Genomic DNA, 18,767 nt, shown 5'->3' on the forward strand with positions numbered 1-18,767 from the left:
CCTAGGGCTGCGTTGCCAGACTGTTCCTAGGGCTGCGTTGCCAGACTGTTCCTAGGGGCTGCGTTGCCAGACTGTTCCTAGGGCTGCGTTGCCAGACTGTTCCTAGGGCTGCGTTGCCAGACTGTTCCTAGGGCTGCGTTGCCAGACTGTTCCTAGGGCTGCGTTGCCAGACTGTTCCTAGGGCTGCGTTGCCAGACTGTTCCTAGGGCTGCGTTGCCAGACTGTTCCTAGGGCTGCGTTGCCAGGCTGTTCCCTAGGGCTGCGTTGCCAGACTGTTCCTAGGGCTGCGTTGCCAGACTGTTCCTAGGGCTGCGTTGCCAGGCTGTTCCTAGGGCTGCGTTGCCAGGCTGTTCCTAGGGCTGCGTTGCCAGACTGTTCCTAGGGCTGCGTTGCCAGGCTGTTCCTAGGGCTGCGTTGCCAGACTGTTCCTAGGGCTGCGTTGCCAGACTGTTCCTAGGGCTGCGTTGCCAGACTGTTCCTAGGGCTGCGTTGCCAGACTGTTCCTAGGGGCTGCGTTGCCAGACTGTTCCTAGGGCTGCGTTGCCAGACTGTTCCTAGGGCTGCGTTGCCAGACTGTTCCTAGGGCTGCGTTGCCAGACTGTTCCTAGGGCTGCGTTGCCAGACTGTTCCTAGGGCTGCGTTGCCAGACTGTTCCTAGGGGCTGCGTTGCCAGACTGTTCCTAGGGCTGCGTTGCCAGACTGTTCCTAGGGCTGCGCCAGACTGTTCCTAGGGCTGCGTTGCCAGACTGTTCCTAGGGCTGCGTTGCCAGACTGTTCCTAGGGCTGCGTTGCCAGACTGTTCCTAGGGCTGCGTTGCCAGACTGTTCCTAGGGCTGCGTTGCCAGACTGTTCCTAGGGCTGCGTTGCCAGACTGTTCCCTAAGGCTGCGTTGCCAGACTGTTCCTAGGGCTGCGTTGCCAGACTGTTCCTGAGGGCTGCGTTGCCAGACTGTTCCTAGGGCTGCGTTGCCAGACTGTTCCTAGGGCTGCGTTGCCAGACTGTTCCTAGGGCTGCGTTTTGCCAGACTGTTCCTAGGGCTGCGTTGCCAGACTGTTCCTAGGGCTGCGTTGCCAGACTGTTCCTAGGGCTGCGTTGCCAGACTGTTCCTAGGGGCTGCGTTGCCAGACTGTTCCTAGGGCTGCGTTGCCAGACTGTTCCTAGGGCTGCGTTGCCAGACTGTTCCTAGGGCTGCGTTGCCAGACTGTTCCTAGGGGCTGCGTTGCCAGACTGTTCCTAGGGGCTGCGTTGCCAGACTGTTCCTAGGGCTGCGTTGCCAGACTGTTCCTAGGGCTGCGTTGCCAGACTGTTCCTAGGGCTGCGTTGCCAGACTGTTCCTAGGGCTGCGTTGCCAGACTGTTCCTAGGGCTGCGTTGCCAGACTGTTCCTAGGGCCTGCGTTGCCAGGCTGTTCCTAGGGCTGCGTTGCCAGACTGTTCCTAGGGCTGCGTTGCCAGACTGTTCCTAGGGCTGCGTTGCCAGACTGTTCCTAGGGCTGCGTTGCCAGACTGTTCCTAGGGCTGCGTTGCCAGACTGTTCCTAGGGCTGCGTTGCCAGACTGTTCCCTAGGGCTGCGTTGCCAGACTGTTCCTAGGGCTGCGTTGCCAGACTGTTCCTAGGGCTGCGTTGCCAGACTGTTCCTAGGGCTGCGTTGCCAGACTGTTCCTAGGGCTGCGTTGCCAGACTGTTCCTAGGGCTGCGTTGCCAGACTGTTCCTAGGGCTGCGTTGCCAGACTGTTCCTAGGGCTGCGTTGCCAGACTGTTCCTAGGGCTGCGTTGCCAAGACTGTTCCTAGGGCTGCGTTGCCAGACTGTTCCTAGGGCTGCGTTGCCAGACTGTTCCTAGGGCTGCGTTGCCAGACTGTTCCTAGGGCTGCGTTGCCAGACTGTTCCTAGGGGCTGCGTTGCCAGACTGTTCCTAGGGCTGCGTTGCCAGACTGTTCCTAGGGCTGCGTTGCCAGACTGTTCCTAGGGGCTGCGTTGCCAGACTGTTCCTAGGGCTGCGTTGCCAGACTGTTCCTAGGGCTGCGTTGCCAGACTGTTCCTAGGGCTGCGTTGCCAGACTGTTCCTAGGGCTGCGTTGCCAGACTGTTCCTAGGGCTGCGTTGCCAGACTGTTCCTAGGGCTGCGTTGCCAGACTGTTCCTAGGGCTGCGTTGCCAGACTGTTCCTAGGGCTGCGTTGCCAGACTGTTCCTAGGGCTGCGTTGCCAGACTGTTCCTAGGGCTGCGTTGCCAGACTGTTCCTAGGGCTGCGTTGCCAGACTGTTCCTAGGGCTGCGTTGCCAGACTGTTCCTAGGGCTGCGTTGCCAGACTGTTCCTAGGGCTGCGTTGCCAGACTGTTCCTAGGGCTGCGTTGCCAGACTGTTCCTAGGGCTGCGTTGCCAGACTGTTCTAGGGCTGCGTTGCCAGACTGTTCCTAGGGCTGCGTTGCCAGACTGTTCCTAGGGCTGCGTTGCCAGACTGTTCCTAGGGCTGCGTTGCCAGACTGTTCCTAGGGCTGCGTTGCCAGACTGTTCCTAGGGCTGCGTTGCCAGACTGTTCCTAGGGCTGCGTTGCACAGACTGTTCCTAGGGCTGCGTTGCCAGACTGTTCCTAGGGCTGCGTTGCCAGACTGTTCTTAGGGCTGCGTTGCCAGACTGTTCCTAGGGCTGCGTTGCCAGACTGTTCCTAGGGCTGCGTTGCCAGACTGTTCCTGGGGCTGCGTTGCCAGACTGTTCCTAAGGGCTGCGTTGCCAGACTGTTCCTAGGGCTGCGTTGCCAGACTGTTCCTAGGGCTGCGTTGCCAGACTGTTCCTAGGGCTGCGTTGCCAGACTGTTCCTAGGGCTGCGTTGCCAGACTGTTCCTAGGGCTGCGTTGCCAGACTGTTCCTAGGGCTGCGTTGCCAGACTGTTCCTAGGGCTGCGTTGCCAGACTGTTCCTAGGGCTGCGTTGCCAGACTGTCTCCTAGGGCTCGTTGCCAGACAGTTCCTAGGGCTGCGTTGCCAGACTGTTCCTAGGGCTGCGTTGCCAGACTGTTCCTAGGGCTGCGTTGCCAGACTGTTCCTAGGGCTGCGTTGCCAGACTGTTCCTAGGGCTGCGTTGCCAGACTGTTCCTAGGGCTGCGTTGCCAGACTGTTCCTAGGGCTGCGTTGCCAGACTGTTCCTAGGGCTGCGTTGCCAGACTGTTCCTAGGGCTGCGTTGCCAGACTGTTCCTAGGGCTGCGTTGCCAGACTGTTCCTAGGGCTGCGTTGCCAGACTGTTCCTAGGGGCTACGTTGCCAGACTGTTCCTAGGGGCTGCGTTGCCAGACTGTTCCTAGGGCTGCGTTGCCAGACTGTTCCTAGGGCTGCGTTGCCAGACTGTTCCTAGGGCTGCGTTGCCAGACTGTTCCTAGGGCTGCGTTGCCAGACTGTTCCTAGGGGCTGCGTTGCCAGACTGTTCCTAGGGCTGCGTTGCCAGACTGTTCCTAGGGCTCGCGTTGCCAGACTGTTCCTAGGGCTGCGTTGCCAGACTGTTCCTAGGGCTGCGTTGCCAGACTGTTCCTAGGGCTGCGTTGCCAGACTGTTCCTAGGGCTGCGTTGCCAGACTGTTCCTAGGGCTGCGTTGCCAGACTGTTCCTAGGGCTCGTTGCCAGACTGTTCCCTAGGGCTGCGTTGCCAGACTGTTCCTAGGGCTGCGTTGCCAGACTGTTCCCAGGGCTGCGTTGCCAGACTGTTCCTAGGGCTGCGTTGCCACAGACTGTTCCTAGGGCTGCGTTGCCAGACTGTTCCTAGGGCTGCGTTGCCAGACTGTTCCTAGGGCTGCGTTGCCAGACTTTTTCCTGAGGGCTGCGTTGCCAGACTGTTCCTAGGGCTGCGTTGCCAGACTGTTCCTAGGGCTGCGTTGCCAGACTGTTCCTAGGCTGCGTTGCCAGACTGTTCCTAGGGCTGCGTTGCCAGACTGTTCCTGAGGGCTGCGTTGCCAGACTGTTCCTAGGGCTGCGTTGCCAGACTGTTCCCTAGGGCTGCGTTGCCAGACTGTTCCTAGGGCTGCGTTGCCAGACTGTTCCTAGGGCTGCGTTGCCAGACTGTTCCTAGGGCTGCGTTGCCAGACTGTTCCTAGGGCTGCGTTGCCAGACTGTTCCTAGGGCTGCGTTGCCAGACTGTTCCTAGGGCTGCGTTGCCAGACTGTTCCTTAGGGCTGCGTTGCCAGACTGTTCCTAGGGCTGCGTTGCCAGGCTGTTCCTAGAGCTGCGTTGCCAGACTGTTCCTAGGGCTGCGTTGCCAGGCTTTTCCTAGGGCTGCGTTGCCAGACTGTTCCTAGGGCTGCGTTGCCAGACTGTTCCCTAGGGCTGCGTTGCCAGACTGTTCCTAGGGCTGCGTTGCCAGACTGTTCCTAGGGCTGCGTTGCCAGACTGTTCCTAGGGCTGCGTTGCCAGACTGTTCCTAGGGCTGCGTTGCCAGACTGTTCCTAGGGCTGCGTTGCCAGACTGTTCCTAGGCTGCGTTGCCAGACTGTTCCTAGGGCTGCGTTGCCAGACTGTTCCTGGGGCTGCGTTGCCAGACTGTTCCTAGGGCTGCGTTGCCAGGCTGTTCCTAGGGCTGCGTTGCCAGGCTGTTCCTAGGGCTGCGTTGCCAGGCTGTTCCCTAGGGCTGCGTTGCCAGACTGTTCCTAGGGCTGCGTTGCCAGGCTGTTCCCTAGGGGCTGCGTTGCCAGACTGTTCCTAGGGGCTGCGTTGCCAGGCTGTTCCTAGGGGCTGCGTTGCCAGACTGTTCCTAGGGCTGCGTTGCCAGACTGTTCCTAGGGCTGCGTTGCCAGACTGTTCCTAGGCTGCGTTGCCAGACTGTTCCTAGGGCTACGTTGCCAGACTGTTCCTAGAGCTGCGTTGCCAGACTGTTCCCTAGGGCTGCGTTGCCAGACTGTTCCTAGGGCTGCGTTGCCAGACTGTTCCTAGGGCTGCGTTGCCAGACTGTTCCTAGGGGCTGCGTTGCCAGACTGTTCCTAGGGCTGCGTTGCCAGACTGTTCCTAGGGCTGCGTTGCCAGACTGTTCCTAGGGGCTGCGTTGCCAGACTGTTCCTGGGGCTGCGTTGCCGGGACTGTTCCTAGGGCTGCGTTGCCAGACTGTTCCTAGGGCTGCGTTGCCAGACTGTTCCTAGGGGCTGCGTTGCCAGACTGTTCCTAGGGCTGCGTTGCCAGACTGTTCTGAGGGCTGCGTTGCCAGACTGTTCCTAGGGCTGCGTTGCCAGACTGTTCTGAGGGCTGCATTGCCAGACTGTTCCTATGGCTGCGTTGCCAGACTGTTCCTAGGGCTGCGTTGCCAGACTGTTCCTAGGGCTGCGTTGCCAGACTGTTCCTAGGGCTGCGTTGCCAGGCTTTTCCTAGGGCTGCGTTGCCAGACTGTTCCTAGGGCTGCGTTGCCAGACTGTTCCTAGGGCTGTGTTGCCAGGCTGTTCCTAGGGCTGCGTTGCCAGACTGTTCCTAGGGCTGCGTTGCCAGACTGTTCCTAGGGCTGCGTTGCCAGACTGTTCCTAGGGCTTCGTTGCCAGACTGTTCCTAGGGCTGCGTTGCCAGACTGTTCCTAGGGCTGCGTTGCCAGACTGTTCCTAGGGCTGCGTTGCCAGACTGTTCCTAGGGCTGCGTTGCCAGACTGTTCCTAGGGCTGCATTGCCAGACTGTTCCTAGGGCTGCGTTGCCAGACTGTTCCTAGGGCTGCGTTGCCAGACTGTTCCTAGGGCTGCGTTGCCAGACTGTTCCTAGGGCTGCGTTGCCAGACTGTTCCTAGGGCTGCGTTGCCAGACTGTTCCTAGGGCTGCGTTGCCAGGCTGTTCCTAGGGGCTGCGTTGCCAGACTGTTCCTAGGCTGCGTTGCCAGACTGTTCCTAGGGCTGCGTTGCCAGACTGTTCCTAGGGCTGCGTTGCCAGACTGTTCCTAGGGCTGCGTTGCCAGACTGTTCCTAGGGCTGCGTTGCCAGACTGTTCCTAGGGCTGCGTTGCCAGACTGTTCCTAGGGCTGCGTTGCCAGACTGTTCCTAGGGCTACGTTGCCAGACTGTTCCCTAGGGCTGCGTTGCCAGACTGTTCCTGAGGGCTGCGTTGCCAGACTGTTCCTAGGGCTGCGTTGCCAGACTGTTCCTAGGGCTGCGTTGCCAGACTGTTCCTAGGGCCTGCGTTGCCAGGCTGTTCCTAGGGCTGCGTTGCCAGGCTGTTCTGAGGGCTGCGTTGCCAGACTGTTCTGAGGGCTGCGTTGCCAGACTGTTCCTAGGGCTGCGTTGCCAGACTGTTCTGAGGGCTGCGTTGCCAGACTGTTCCTAGGGCTGCGTTGCCAGACTGTTCTGAGGGCTGCGTTGCCAGACTGTTCCTATGGCTGCGTTGCCAGACTGTTCCCTAGGGCTGCGTTGCCAGACTGTTCCTAGGGCTGCGTTGCCAGACTGTTCCTAGGCTGCGTTGCCAGACTGTTCCTAGGGCTGCGTTGCCAGACTGTTCCTAGGGCTGCGTTGCCAGACTGTTCCTAGGGCTGCGTTGCCAGACTGTTCCTAGGGCTGCGTTGCCAGACTGTTCCTAGGGCTGCGTTGCCAGACTGTTCTGAGGGCTGCGTTGTCGTAGTCTTGTCGCCCTCAGTAAAGTAGCCATGATTAAACTCTTAATGGACAATATCTATCACTAAACTGTTCCATTCTGACACAAATGCCTAAACATAACATAAAGAAATGGAAACAATGACTTCTCTCTTTTCCCTCCCTCCCTCCCTCCCTCCCTCCCTCAGGAGGAGTCCATCACCTTCACCATAGTCCAGACTCCCCGCCACGGCACCATTGAGCGGACCAACAACGGACAGCACTACCGTCAGACCAACAGCTTCACTATGGATGACATCTACCAGAACAGAATCAGCTACAACCACGATGGCTCCAACTCACTGAAGGACAGATTCACCTTCACTGTAGCTGACGGGACCAACGTCTTCTTTATGGTGGAGGAGGCGGGCAAAGAGGTGAGGAGAGGAGGGTGTGTCTCTCTCTCTCTGTCTCTCTCACTCTCTCTCTCTCTCTGTCTCTCTCTCTCCCTCTCTCTCTCTGTCTCTCTCTCTCTCTCGCTCTGTCTCTCTCTGTCTCTCTTTCTCTCCCCCCCCCCTCTCTCTCTGTCTCTCTCTCTCTCTGTCTCTCTCTCTCGGTCTGTCTCTCTCTCTCTGTCTCTCGCTCTTTCATAACTCCCTCTGTCATTGTGTAGGTGTTGACGGCTGCACCACAGAAGTTTAAAATAGACATTCAGCCAGTGGATGATGGAACACCTCGTATCGTCACAAACCTGGGTCTGCAGTGGCTGGAGTACATGGACAACAAGGTAAACACCATACTATATCATACCGTACCATACAATACCACACAATATAATACCACACCATACCATACATTTACATTTTAGTCATTTAGCAGACGCTCTTATCCAGAGCGACTTACAGTTGGTGAGTGCATTCATTTTCATACTGGCCCCCCGTGGGAATCGAACCCACAACCCTGGCGTTGCAAACGCCATGCTCTACCAACTGAGCTACATCCCTGCCGGCCATTCCCTCCCCTACCCTGGACGACGCCGGGCCAACTGTGCGCCGCCCCATGGGACTCCCGGTCACGGCCGGCTACGACAGAGCCTGGATTCGAACCAGGATCTCTAGTGGCACAGCTAGCACTGCGATGCAGCGCCTTAGACCACTGCGCCACTCGGGAGTACACCATACCATATCATACCACATCATATAATACCACACCACACCACACCATACCATATCATACCACATCATATAATACCACACCACACCACACCATACCATATAATACCACACCACACCATACCATATAATACCACACCACACCATACCATATAATACCACACCACACCATACCATATAATACCACACCATACCATACCATATAATACCACACCATACCATATAATACCACACCACACCATACCATATAATACCACACCACACCATACCATATAATACCACACCACACCATACCATATAATACCACACCACACCATACCATATAATACCACACCATACCATATAATACCATACCACACCATACCATATAATACCACACCACACCATACCATATAATACCACACCACACCATACCATATAATACCACACCACACCATACCATATAATACCACACCATACCATATAATACCATACCACACCATACCATATAATACCACACCATACCATATAATACCACACCACACCATACCATATCATACCACACCACACCATACCATATAATACCACACCACACCATACCATATAATACCACACCACACCATACCATATAATACCACACCATACCATATAATACCATACCACACCATACCATATAATACCACACCACACCATACCATATAATACCACACCACACCATACCATATAATACCACACCATACCATATAATACCATACCACACCATACCATATAATACCACACCATACCATACCATATAATACCACACCATACCATATAATACCACACCACACCATACCATATAATACCACACCACACCATACCATATAATACCACACCACACCATACCATATAATACCACACCACACCATACCATATAATACCACACCATACCATATAATACCATACCACACCATACCATATAATACCACACCACACCATACCATATAATACCACACCACACCATACCATATAATACCACACCACACCATACCATATAATACCACACCATACCATATAATACCATACCACACCATATAATACCACACCATACCACACCATATAATACCACACCACACCATATCATACTACTACCATACTAGTGCACTACTTTTGACCAGGCCCATGCTAGTCACCTGCTACTAGGTTTCACTATTTTCTGTCATTGTGGGTATGCACTTGTTTACAATAACAACATACAGTGTAAATATAGGAAATATTTTATTTTACATAATGAAGGACAATTTGATTGTTAGGTAATTAAATATTTTGGGAAAATGCTGTGTGCAACTATAATGAATATACTGTGACTTTGTGCGCTAGCCTCTTTTGCCAGTCTTTTGCCATCAGTAGCAGTGACCCATCACACAGCAGGCCTATCTGCATTCCGTTTGTGTTACGCTACCTCCCCCTACTGGTCTTTGATGGAGTAACATACGGAATTTAATTAAACCCCGTCTCTCACGTTGATTTCCAGAGCACTATACTATGTATGTGGTTTGAGGAGTTAGCGAGTTAACTTTGGTCTACTCTGAGTTCAACTCGGGATAACCACGAAAGTGACTCACCTTTTAGCCAGGTACATTTATATGGCAACGAATCTTTCAGAACTAACCTGCTCCGGGGCATCCTGAATGAAGTGTCTGGGCCGCAAGTTGAAGACACTAACAACATATTTGATTAATCAAATCAAATGTATTTGTGTGTTAAAAATATTAAAGTTAAAATACTAATTACATTACACATTTAGTAATGACATAATGCATTTCAAACTTCACGCACAGTAAAATGTTTGTATGACTTAAAAAATATATATTTTATCGATAGGAGTGGGGAAAAAGGTGCTCGTGCTTTGATAAGCACACCAAAGATGGCATTAATGATAAGCAATAAAATAAAGACTGCACTTCTAAAAGCCTATTTCACACCATATCCTGCTGAATGTGCAAGATAACTGTTCTTTCATTTTGATCTGGACATAAATGAAAACGCGGCACTGATTCGCGCATGGATTAACGTTTCAGCATTGTAGCAATGAAAGACTTCGGCGTTCGACCAGCCACGTGTCCAATCACAAGCCTGCTAGGCTGCTGGAGTTAGCAGCAGGCAGATGAGCAATATCCACCAACGTAGTATGGATGAAGACTGAGCTGTAATGTGAAGCCAGCTGGGCTAGCTGCAGCTGGCTAACTGCAGCTGGCTGGCTAGCTGAAGCTGGCTAGCTTTAGAAAACCTTAAGTAGATCGTAGCATATGCCTCTGGACAATAAACTTTATTGATTGATTGATTAATGTATTGCCTGACTGACTGACTGTCTGACTGATTGCTTTTTATTTCTAGACTATAACTGATTGATTGATTGATTGATTGATTGATTGATTGATTGACTGACTGAGTTGTATTACTAGACTATAACTGATTGATTGATGGATCGAGTGATTGATTGATTGATTGACTGACTGAGTTGTATTACTAGACTATAACTGATTGATTGATGGATCGAGTGATTGATTGACTGACTGAATTATTTATTTATTGACGTTGCAGGCCACCAACCTGATCAGTAAGAAGGAGCTGTTGACCATGGACCCGGACACGGACGATGGTCAGCTGGTCTATGAGGTCACAGCAGAGCCTAAACACGGCTTCCTGGAGAGCAAACTAAAGCCAGGTGCTCCTATCACCTCCTTCACACAAGGTATGGTTTGTGTGTGTGTGTGTGTGTGTGTTTGTCTGTGTGTGTGCACAGGGCAGTGCATAGAACTTTCACTGGGCAGGAGCTCAAACTGGACCCCCCCCACCCACCCATCACTTTAAAAAAAACACAATTCTAATAATTAAGATCTCTAAACTCATAACATACCAAATGCGTCTGTGGCAACACATTATTTTATTTTCAGCGTAGGCCTATTTATTTCGTGGTCTTCTGTAGCTCAATTGGTAGAGCATGGCGCTTGTAACGCCAGGGTAGTGGGTTCGATCCCTGGGACCACCCATACGTAAAAATGTATGCACACTTGACTGTAAGTCGCTTTGGATAAAAGCGTCTGCTAAATGGCATATTATAAATTATTATTATTATTTCTCCAACACCAACGCTCACTCATCACAAATCATAACAACCTAGTTACAGTGCCTCCTAATGACATGATTGACATGGGGAAAGGAGGGCGGGCTATCAGGTGATTATTGACGTTGATGATTGATGTAAATCTGCTAGTTAGCTAGTTATCTACTGATTGTGATTAATCTTTCATGCTCTTAAATAATAACTTAAGATAATATTCATAATTTTCTAACTCAAGATATATGGCTGGCTGGCTAGTGGCTTGTGTGGATATTTTAGTATATGACGGTTAGTTAGAGTTTAGACTACCTGTGTTGCTGCTGCCGACTGAGGAAGGGATGGAGTTGGGTCTGAGCGAGGGTCGTTGAAGCAGCCGCTCCTCTCTGTGTTTCTGCCTCTCTCTGCTGCCAGACCGAATGTTGATGATGAGGTAAATCAAGTGATATGTTAATCACGCCTTATGCTGCTGTGGCAATACTGTTAATATTTCAACTAGGTAGCTAGCTACCGTAAAACCTCAATTAAACGCAAAGTCTCAAATAGCGGCCTGTCCCTTTTAATAGCCGGGCAATGACATTTCAGGAAAATATAACGCCTGTTTCAAATAAATGGCTGTTTCAAATAAATGCCGGGTCTAAATGAATTGTTTACGAGGTTAACATGAAATACCATGTATCGTTTACGAGGTTTAATGTTTGATTTCACATTAAATAATTCAGTAATGACTCAGAAAAATTATTGCAATCATCCGTTTTTTATCGCCAGTAAGAAACTGCTAGCCTTTGGCTGCTAACAGCTGAAAACTGCTAGCTGAGAACTGCTAGCTAACTGGCAAGCACAAAAACAGTCAACAGCTTCGGGAGTACAGAACCCTAGAAATCAGACAATCGCCCTCTAGTGGCAAAAGTAAGAACTGACGAAAATGCACAGTCGAATAGGACAATAATTATTCTGTCAAGGAAAAGTTTTTATATTTTTTGAAATAGACACATTATAACACATTATAACACAGTGCAGAAAATTAAGAAATGTATTAAAATGCTGGAAGTGAATGCTGAAATTAAACAATTAACTATGCATGGGAGGCTGGGAGCCATTTATGTGTTGTTGTAGGTTTTATTTCTTACCTGTTAGCTAGTGATAGGTAGTAGTCTCGGAAACCCCAGACCTTGAGCAACAGCACTAGGTTTGGGGAGGATGTCAGATTCTCTTGGACATTTCGGGAAGAAAAACAATTCTGGGGAGGGTCCTCTTCAGACAGAAAACTCCCCCAACAAATCACGAGTTTCGGTAGGCGGACCAAGCCTGTAAAATCAAACTCTTTCCATAGGACATCTCAGAACGTCGCGATTCGAAACCAAAGTTTGCAGGCAAAACCTGCAGGGGTTTAGTAATAGATGACGCAAACTAGCAAAATGCACTCATTAAAAATAACCTTTGCATTTTCCATCTCGCTAGCTAGCTAGCTACTACTTTGTGTCTGGCAGGGATGTTTACGCTAGGGCAACAAGTGGAAAAGGCGATAATGTCACCGGATACGGCAGTGACGGGTCTTCCCTGTTCCAATTCCTCTCTGTCCCAACTGGACGTGTATGCTGGAACATTGGTGCATTGTGGGAGGCAACCCATCTGTCTAGAGAGATAGATAGTGATAGTGATGCTAGGCCTATTTGAAACATCCCCATTTCCTGGCAATGTTTACCTGCCAGATTCAGAAGTTTGAAAACCCCATTCGATTTTTTTTTGGGTTGAAAACCTCATAACATTTTTGCCCAAAGTTTAGAAGAAAAATAAATTAAACTGAACATAATTTATGTTGTTTTATTTTATTTTGTTTTGTTTTGGTGTCGAAGATAATAGTTTCAGTATAGTTGTAGTTTTTCAAACGTGCTTCTTAATTTTTTTTCTTCAGTTTGCTAAATTGTTTTTACATGATTTGATGATTTCACATAATTATTGACCACAACCACACAACTACTGACCACAACCACACAACTACTGACCACAACCACACAACTACTGACCAAAACCTGTTTTAGTTTCAGTTTTAGTTTACTATAATAACCTTTGACCATCACCTAAAAGGGCACTTGGTGAGTGGGAGGACAAAAGGGCATGTACTGGGCATAGGTTGACTCCTCCTACCTGTACACGTGCCTGGTGTACTCACCAGAGTGACCAAACAAAACATTCAATCTGATCATTTTCTTCTTCTTCAGTGATTTCTGCAAACAATTATTTTCTATGACGGACGTCTTACAGTTTGTCCCTTTAACGTAAGTAATGTTGTTCTAACGTCGTCCTAACATTGTGTTAACTTCGTCCCCCTGCCCTCCAGCCGACATTAACCTGGGCTTGATCCGCTACGTGCTCCATGAGGAGAGCGTGACAGAGACCATGGACAACTTCAAGTTCCTGGTGAAGGACAGCAAGCCCAACGTTGTCTCTGATAACCTCTTCCATATCCAGTGGTCGCTCATCAGCTTCCAACACAGGAGGTGAGAGAGACATATTTGCTGTCGCAAGTATGGCCCAGAGATTTTTCCTTGACCATGTGACTGGAATGGGGAGAAACTTCAGGCTCTTCCTGAACTAATTCAAAAACTATCGTGAAAAACATGTGTATGTTTAAGACTTCCATCTTCATGGGTTGGGCTGCTTCAGGATCTGGCCGCAGTTTTACGCAATTCCCTCCTCTCATTGGCCACAAAGTCCATTTCAGCTATTGTACTGTAATTGTATCTCTCAAAGCTATATGTCTATGTGACTGAGGCCATCTCTGTTCCCCTCCCATACAGCTACAATGTGAGTGAGAAGGCTGGCACGGTGTCGGTCACAGTGAAGAGGACGGGTAACCTGAACCAGTATGCCATCGTGCTGTGTCGTACTGAGCAGGGCACTGCCACCTCTACCTCCAGCGTGGGCTCTCGTCCCGGGCAGCAGGACTATGTGGAGTACGCTGGACAGGTACGGGCAACACTACACTGGCATCGCCACCTTGGCATTGCCAATTAAAGGTACCGGGCATTATTATACAGAGGATACTAACTTGAGATAAGGTTAATCGAGTCTCATTGGTAAATCAAAGCACTTTTTTCCCTACACAGATTTGTTTTTTTCTTTCTTTTTCTCTTCAGCTTAGATATGCAGATTTGTGATACAATATAAAAGCACAACAGGATAAATGAGACATTTCATGTACATTGTGTGTAGACGAAAAGGCCACACAATGTGAAACCTCTCTACTCTCTCTCTCCTCCCCCCAGGTCCAGTTTGACGAGCGGGAGGACACCAAGGTGTGTACCATAGTGATCCAGGATGACAAGGTGTTTGAGGGCGTGGAGAGTTTCCAGGTGGAGCTGAGCATGCCCGTCTACGCCCTCCTGGGTCAGGTGACCCGCGCCAGCGTCAACATCAACGACACCGAGGACGAACCCACGCTGCAGTTTGACAAGAAGACCTACCATATCAACGAGAGTACCGGCTTCATACACGTCCCCATAGAGAGGAAAGGTATTAACCCTAAACCTAACAAACTAGCATGTACATAACCTTAACCCTACCATGTCAACCAGTACCGGCTTCATACAGGTTCCAATAGAAAGGAAAGGCAAGGAGGATACTAACCCTAAACCTATATGGAAGGTCCAAAAATGCTATCTGGACATGAACCCCTGAAGGTCCAATAATCATATCAAGGAGGACCAAAAATCTTATCCAGAAAGTCCAAGAATGTTATCTGGGACCCCAAGGTACAAGGATTCTAGGATCCTATCTGGGGGGATCTTGAGCAACCCACCACAATATCTGAAATTCAATTTTAAAAATACTTGTATAATAAACAATGGCCAATTTTCAATTGAGGAAGTGATTGAATTGAACATTTGATTGACCTCATTAACCCTGTTCAGGAGGGCAACCCTAATCCATTCTTCTCCTCCCTCTCCCCCTCTTCCTTCCCTCCTCTCTTCCTCCTCCCCTCTCCTGCCTCCCTTCACCCCCACCTATCCATGTTCTCTCCCTCCCTTCACCCCCACCTCTCCATGTTCTCTCCCTCCCTTCACCCCCACCTCTCCATGTTCTCTCCCTCCCTTCACCCCCACCTCTCCATGTTCTCTCCCTCCCTTCACCCCCACCTCTCCATGTTATCTCCCTCCCTTCACCCCCACCTCTCCATGTTCTCTCCCTCCTTTACCCCCACCTCTCCATGTTCTCTCCCTCCCTTCACCCCCACCTCTCCATGTTCTCTCCCTCCCTTCACCCCCACCTCTCCATGATCTCTCCCTCCCTTTACCCCCACCTCTCCATGTTCTCTCCCTCCCTTCACCCCCCACCTCTCCATGTTCTCTCCCTTCCTTCACCCCCCACCTCTCCATGTTCTCTCCCTCCCTTCACCCCCCACCTCTCCATGTTCTCTCCCTCCCTTCACCCCCCACCTCTCCATGTTCTCTCCCTCCCTTCACCCCCACCTCTCCATGTTCTCTCCCTCCCTTCACCCCCACCTCTCCATGTTCTCTCCCTCCCTTCACCCCCACCTCTCCATGTTCTCTCCCTCCCTTCACCCCCCACCTCTCCATGTTCTCTCCCTCCCTTCACCCCCACCTCTCCATGTTCTCTCCCTCCCTTCACCCCCACCTCTCCATGTTCTCTCCCTTCCTTCACCCCCCACCTCTCCATGTTCTCTCCCTCCCTTCACCCCCACCTCTCCATGTTCTCTCCCTCCCTTCACCCCCCACCTCTCCATGTTCTCTCCCTCCCTTCACCCCCACCTCTCCATGTTCTCTCCCTCCCTTCACCCCCACCTCTCCATGTTCTCTCCCTCCCTTCACCCCCCACCTCTCCATGTTCTCTTCCTCCCTTCACCCCCCACCTCTCCATGTTCTCTCCCTCCCTTCACCCCCCACCTCTCCATGTTCTCTCCCTCCCTTCACCCCCCACCTCTCCATGTTCTCTCCCTCCCTTCACCCCCACCTCTCCATGTTCTCTCCCTCCCTTCACCCCCCCACCTCTCCATGTTCTCTCCCTCCCTTCACCCCCACCTCTCCATGTTCTCTCCCTCCCTTCACCCCCACCTCTCCATGTTCTCTCCCTCCCTTCACCCCCACCTCTCCATGTTCTCTCCCTCCAGGTGACACCAGCAGTACGGTCTCAGCTCTCTGTTACACGGTCTCTAAGTCAGCTAAGGGTAGCAGTCTACACGCCCTGGAGTCTGGTTCTGACTATAAGAGTCGAGGTATGACTGGTGACAGCAGGGTCATCTTCGGCCCCGGCGTCTCCATGTCCACCTGCGACGTCAAGCTCATCGATGACAGCGAATACGAACTCTCCGAGGAGTTTGAGCTCCGACTATCGGACGCCTCGGATAACGCCCGCATGGGTGATGTTAAAGTGGCGAAGGTGGTCATTGACGGGCCAAATGATGCTTCAACGGTATCCCTGGGCAACGCTACGTTTACGTTCAGTGAGGACGCCGGTGAGAGATTATAAGGCATTATATAGGCTCACAACAAGTTATAAAGGCGTATAAGCAGTTATTAAGCAGTATACCTGCAAGAAAGTGTTACTGAGATAGTTATATCTCTGGTGACTTTACAATCTACAACCTCAGATTTTGGGTTATGCTAGAGCAGGGATGAGGAACTCCAGTCCTCGGGGGCTGGAGTGATGTCACACGTTTTCCCCATCCCTAGCAAACACAGCTGATTAAACTAAGCTGATTATCATGATCAGTTGATTATTAGAGTCAGGTGTGTTAGCTGGGACTGGGGTAAAAGTGTGACACCAATCAGGCCTCCGAGGACTGGAGTTGCCCATCCCTGTGCTAGAGTAAAACAGTTTTATTAAGCTCATAAGGTATTTCTAAGTTCTATTCTTCAAGAATCAATAGATATACTGGATGTCATTGCTTGAATTAACCATTGGAGAGCAGGAAGTATCTCTAACCCCTGACCTTAAACCCCCTAACATCTGACCCTTGACCTCCAGGCACCATAGAGATTCTGGTGTTGCGGCAGGGGAGTGACCTGTCGTCGGTGACCTCTGTGTGGTGTGCCACACGGCCCTCTGACCCCCCCTCCGCCACCCCCGGGGTCGACTACATCCCCTCCTCCAAGAAGGTGGAGTTCAAAGCTGGCAAGACTATGGAGGTAAAGAAGAGAGGCATCTTTTTATTTACCTTTCTTTTAACAGGGAGTCCCATGGAGACCAAGGTCTCTTTATCAAGGAGTCCCATGGAGACCAAGGTCTCTTTATCAAGGAGTCCCATGGAGACCAAGGTCTCTTTTAACAAGGAGTCCCATGGAGACCACGATCTCTTTATCAAGGAGTCCCATGGAGACCAAGGTCTCTTTATCAAGGAGTCCCATGGAGACCACGATCTCTTTATCAAGGAGTCCCATGGAGACCACGATCTCTTTATCAAGGAGTCCCATGGAGACCAAGGTCTCTTTATCAAGGAGTCCCATGGAGACCACGATCTCTTTATCAAGGAGTCCCATTGAGACCAAGGTCTCTTTATCAAGGAGTCCCATGGAGACCAAGGTCTCTTTATCAAGGAGTCCCATGGAGACCAAGGTCTCTTTATCAAGGAGTCCCATTGAGACCAAGGTCTCTTTATCAAGGAGTCCCATGGAGACCAAGGTCTCTTTATCAAGGAGTCCCATGGAGACCAAGGTCTCTTTATCAAGGAGTCCCATGGAGACCACGATCTCTTTATCAAGGAGTCCCATGGAGACCACGATCTCTTTATCAAGGAGTCCCATGGAGACCACAATCTCTTTATCAAGGAGTCCCATGGAGACCACGATCTCTTTATCAAGGAGTCCCATGGAGACCAAGGTCTCTTTATCAAGGAGTCCCATGGAGACCAAGGTCTCTTTATCAAGGAGTCCCATGGAGACCACGATCTCTTTATCAAGGAGTCCCATGGAGACCAAGGTCTCTTTATCAAGGAGTCCCATGGAGACCAAGGTCTCTTTATCAAGGAGTCCCATGGAGACCAAGGTCTCTTTATCAAGGAGTCCCATGGAGACCAAGGTCTCTTTATCAAGGAGTCCCATGGAGACCAAGGTCTCTTTATCAAGGAGTCCCATGGAGACCAAGGTCTCTTTATCAAGGAGTCCCATGGAGACCACGATCTCTTTATCAAGGAGTCCCATGGAGACCAAGGTCTCTTTATCAAGGAGTCCCATGGAGACCAAGGTCTCTTTATCAAGGAGTCCCATGGAGACCAAGGTCTCTTTATCAAGGAGTCCCATGGAGACCAAGGTCTCTTTATCAAGGAGTCCCATGGAGACCAAGGTCTCTTTATCAAGGAGTCCCATGGAGACCAAGGTCTCTTTATCAAGGAGTCCCATGGAGACCAAGGTCTCTTTATCAGGGAGTCCCATGGAGACCAAGGTCTCTTTATCAAGGAGTCCCATGGAGACCAAGGCCTCTTTATCAAGGAGTCCCATGGAGACCAAGGTCTCTTTATCAGGGAGTCCCATGGAGACCAAGGTCTCTTTATCAAGGAGTCCCATGGAGACCAAGGTCTCTTTATCAGGGAGTCCCATGGAGACCAAGGTCTCTTTATCAAGGAGTCCCATGGAGACCAAGGTCTCTTTATCAAGGAGTCCCATGGAGACCAAGGTCTCTTTATCAAGGAGTCCCATGGAGACCAAGGTCTCTTTATCAAGGAGTCCCATGGAGACCAAGGTCTCTTTATCAAGGAGTCCCATGGAGACCAAGGTCTCTTTATCAAGGAGTCCCATGGAGACCAAGGTCTCTTTATCAAGGAGTCCCATGGAGACCAAGGTCTCTTTATCAAGGAGTCCCATGGAGACCAAGGTCTCTTTTAACAAGGAGTCCCATGGAGACCAACGTCTCTTTATCAAGGAGTCCCATGGAGACCAAGGTCTCTTTATCAAGGAGTCCCATAGAGACCACGATCTCTTTATCAAGGAGTCCCATGGAGACCAAGGTCTCTTTATCAAGGAGTCCCATGGAGACCACGATCTCTTTATCA

General features: G+C 50.9%; 1 protein-coding gene across 1 annotated transcript in view; it reads left to right on the top strand.

Moving 5' to 3' along the window:
- Positions 1 to 18,767, top strand: part of fras1 (Fraser extracellular matrix complex subunit 1) — a 339,766-nt gene that overhangs the window by 293,416 nt on the left and 27,583 nt on the right. Inside the window, exons 51-58 of the mRNA XM_045226860.1 lie at positions 6,718 to 6,945; positions 7,182 to 7,295; positions 10,243 to 10,393; positions 13,101 to 13,260; positions 13,561 to 13,729; positions 14,029 to 14,275; positions 15,891 to 16,235; positions 16,748 to 16,908. Of these exons, the coding sequence (XP_045082795.1) occupies positions 6,718 to 6,945; positions 7,182 to 7,295; positions 10,243 to 10,393; positions 13,101 to 13,260; positions 13,561 to 13,729; positions 14,029 to 14,275; positions 15,891 to 16,235; positions 16,748 to 16,908 (1,575 nt within the window). The remainder of the gene's footprint in view (positions 1 to 6,717; positions 6,946 to 7,181; positions 7,296 to 10,242; positions 10,394 to 13,100; positions 13,261 to 13,560; positions 13,730 to 14,028; positions 14,276 to 15,890; positions 16,236 to 16,747; positions 16,909 to 18,767) is intronic.

Source organism: Coregonus clupeaformis, chromosome 18, assembly GCF_020615455.1.
Source record: "Coregonus clupeaformis isolate EN_2021a chromosome 18, ASM2061545v1, whole genome shotgun sequence".
Classification (NCBI taxonomy): domain Eukaryota; kingdom Metazoa; phylum Chordata; class Actinopteri; order Salmoniformes; family Salmonidae; genus Coregonus; species Coregonus clupeaformis.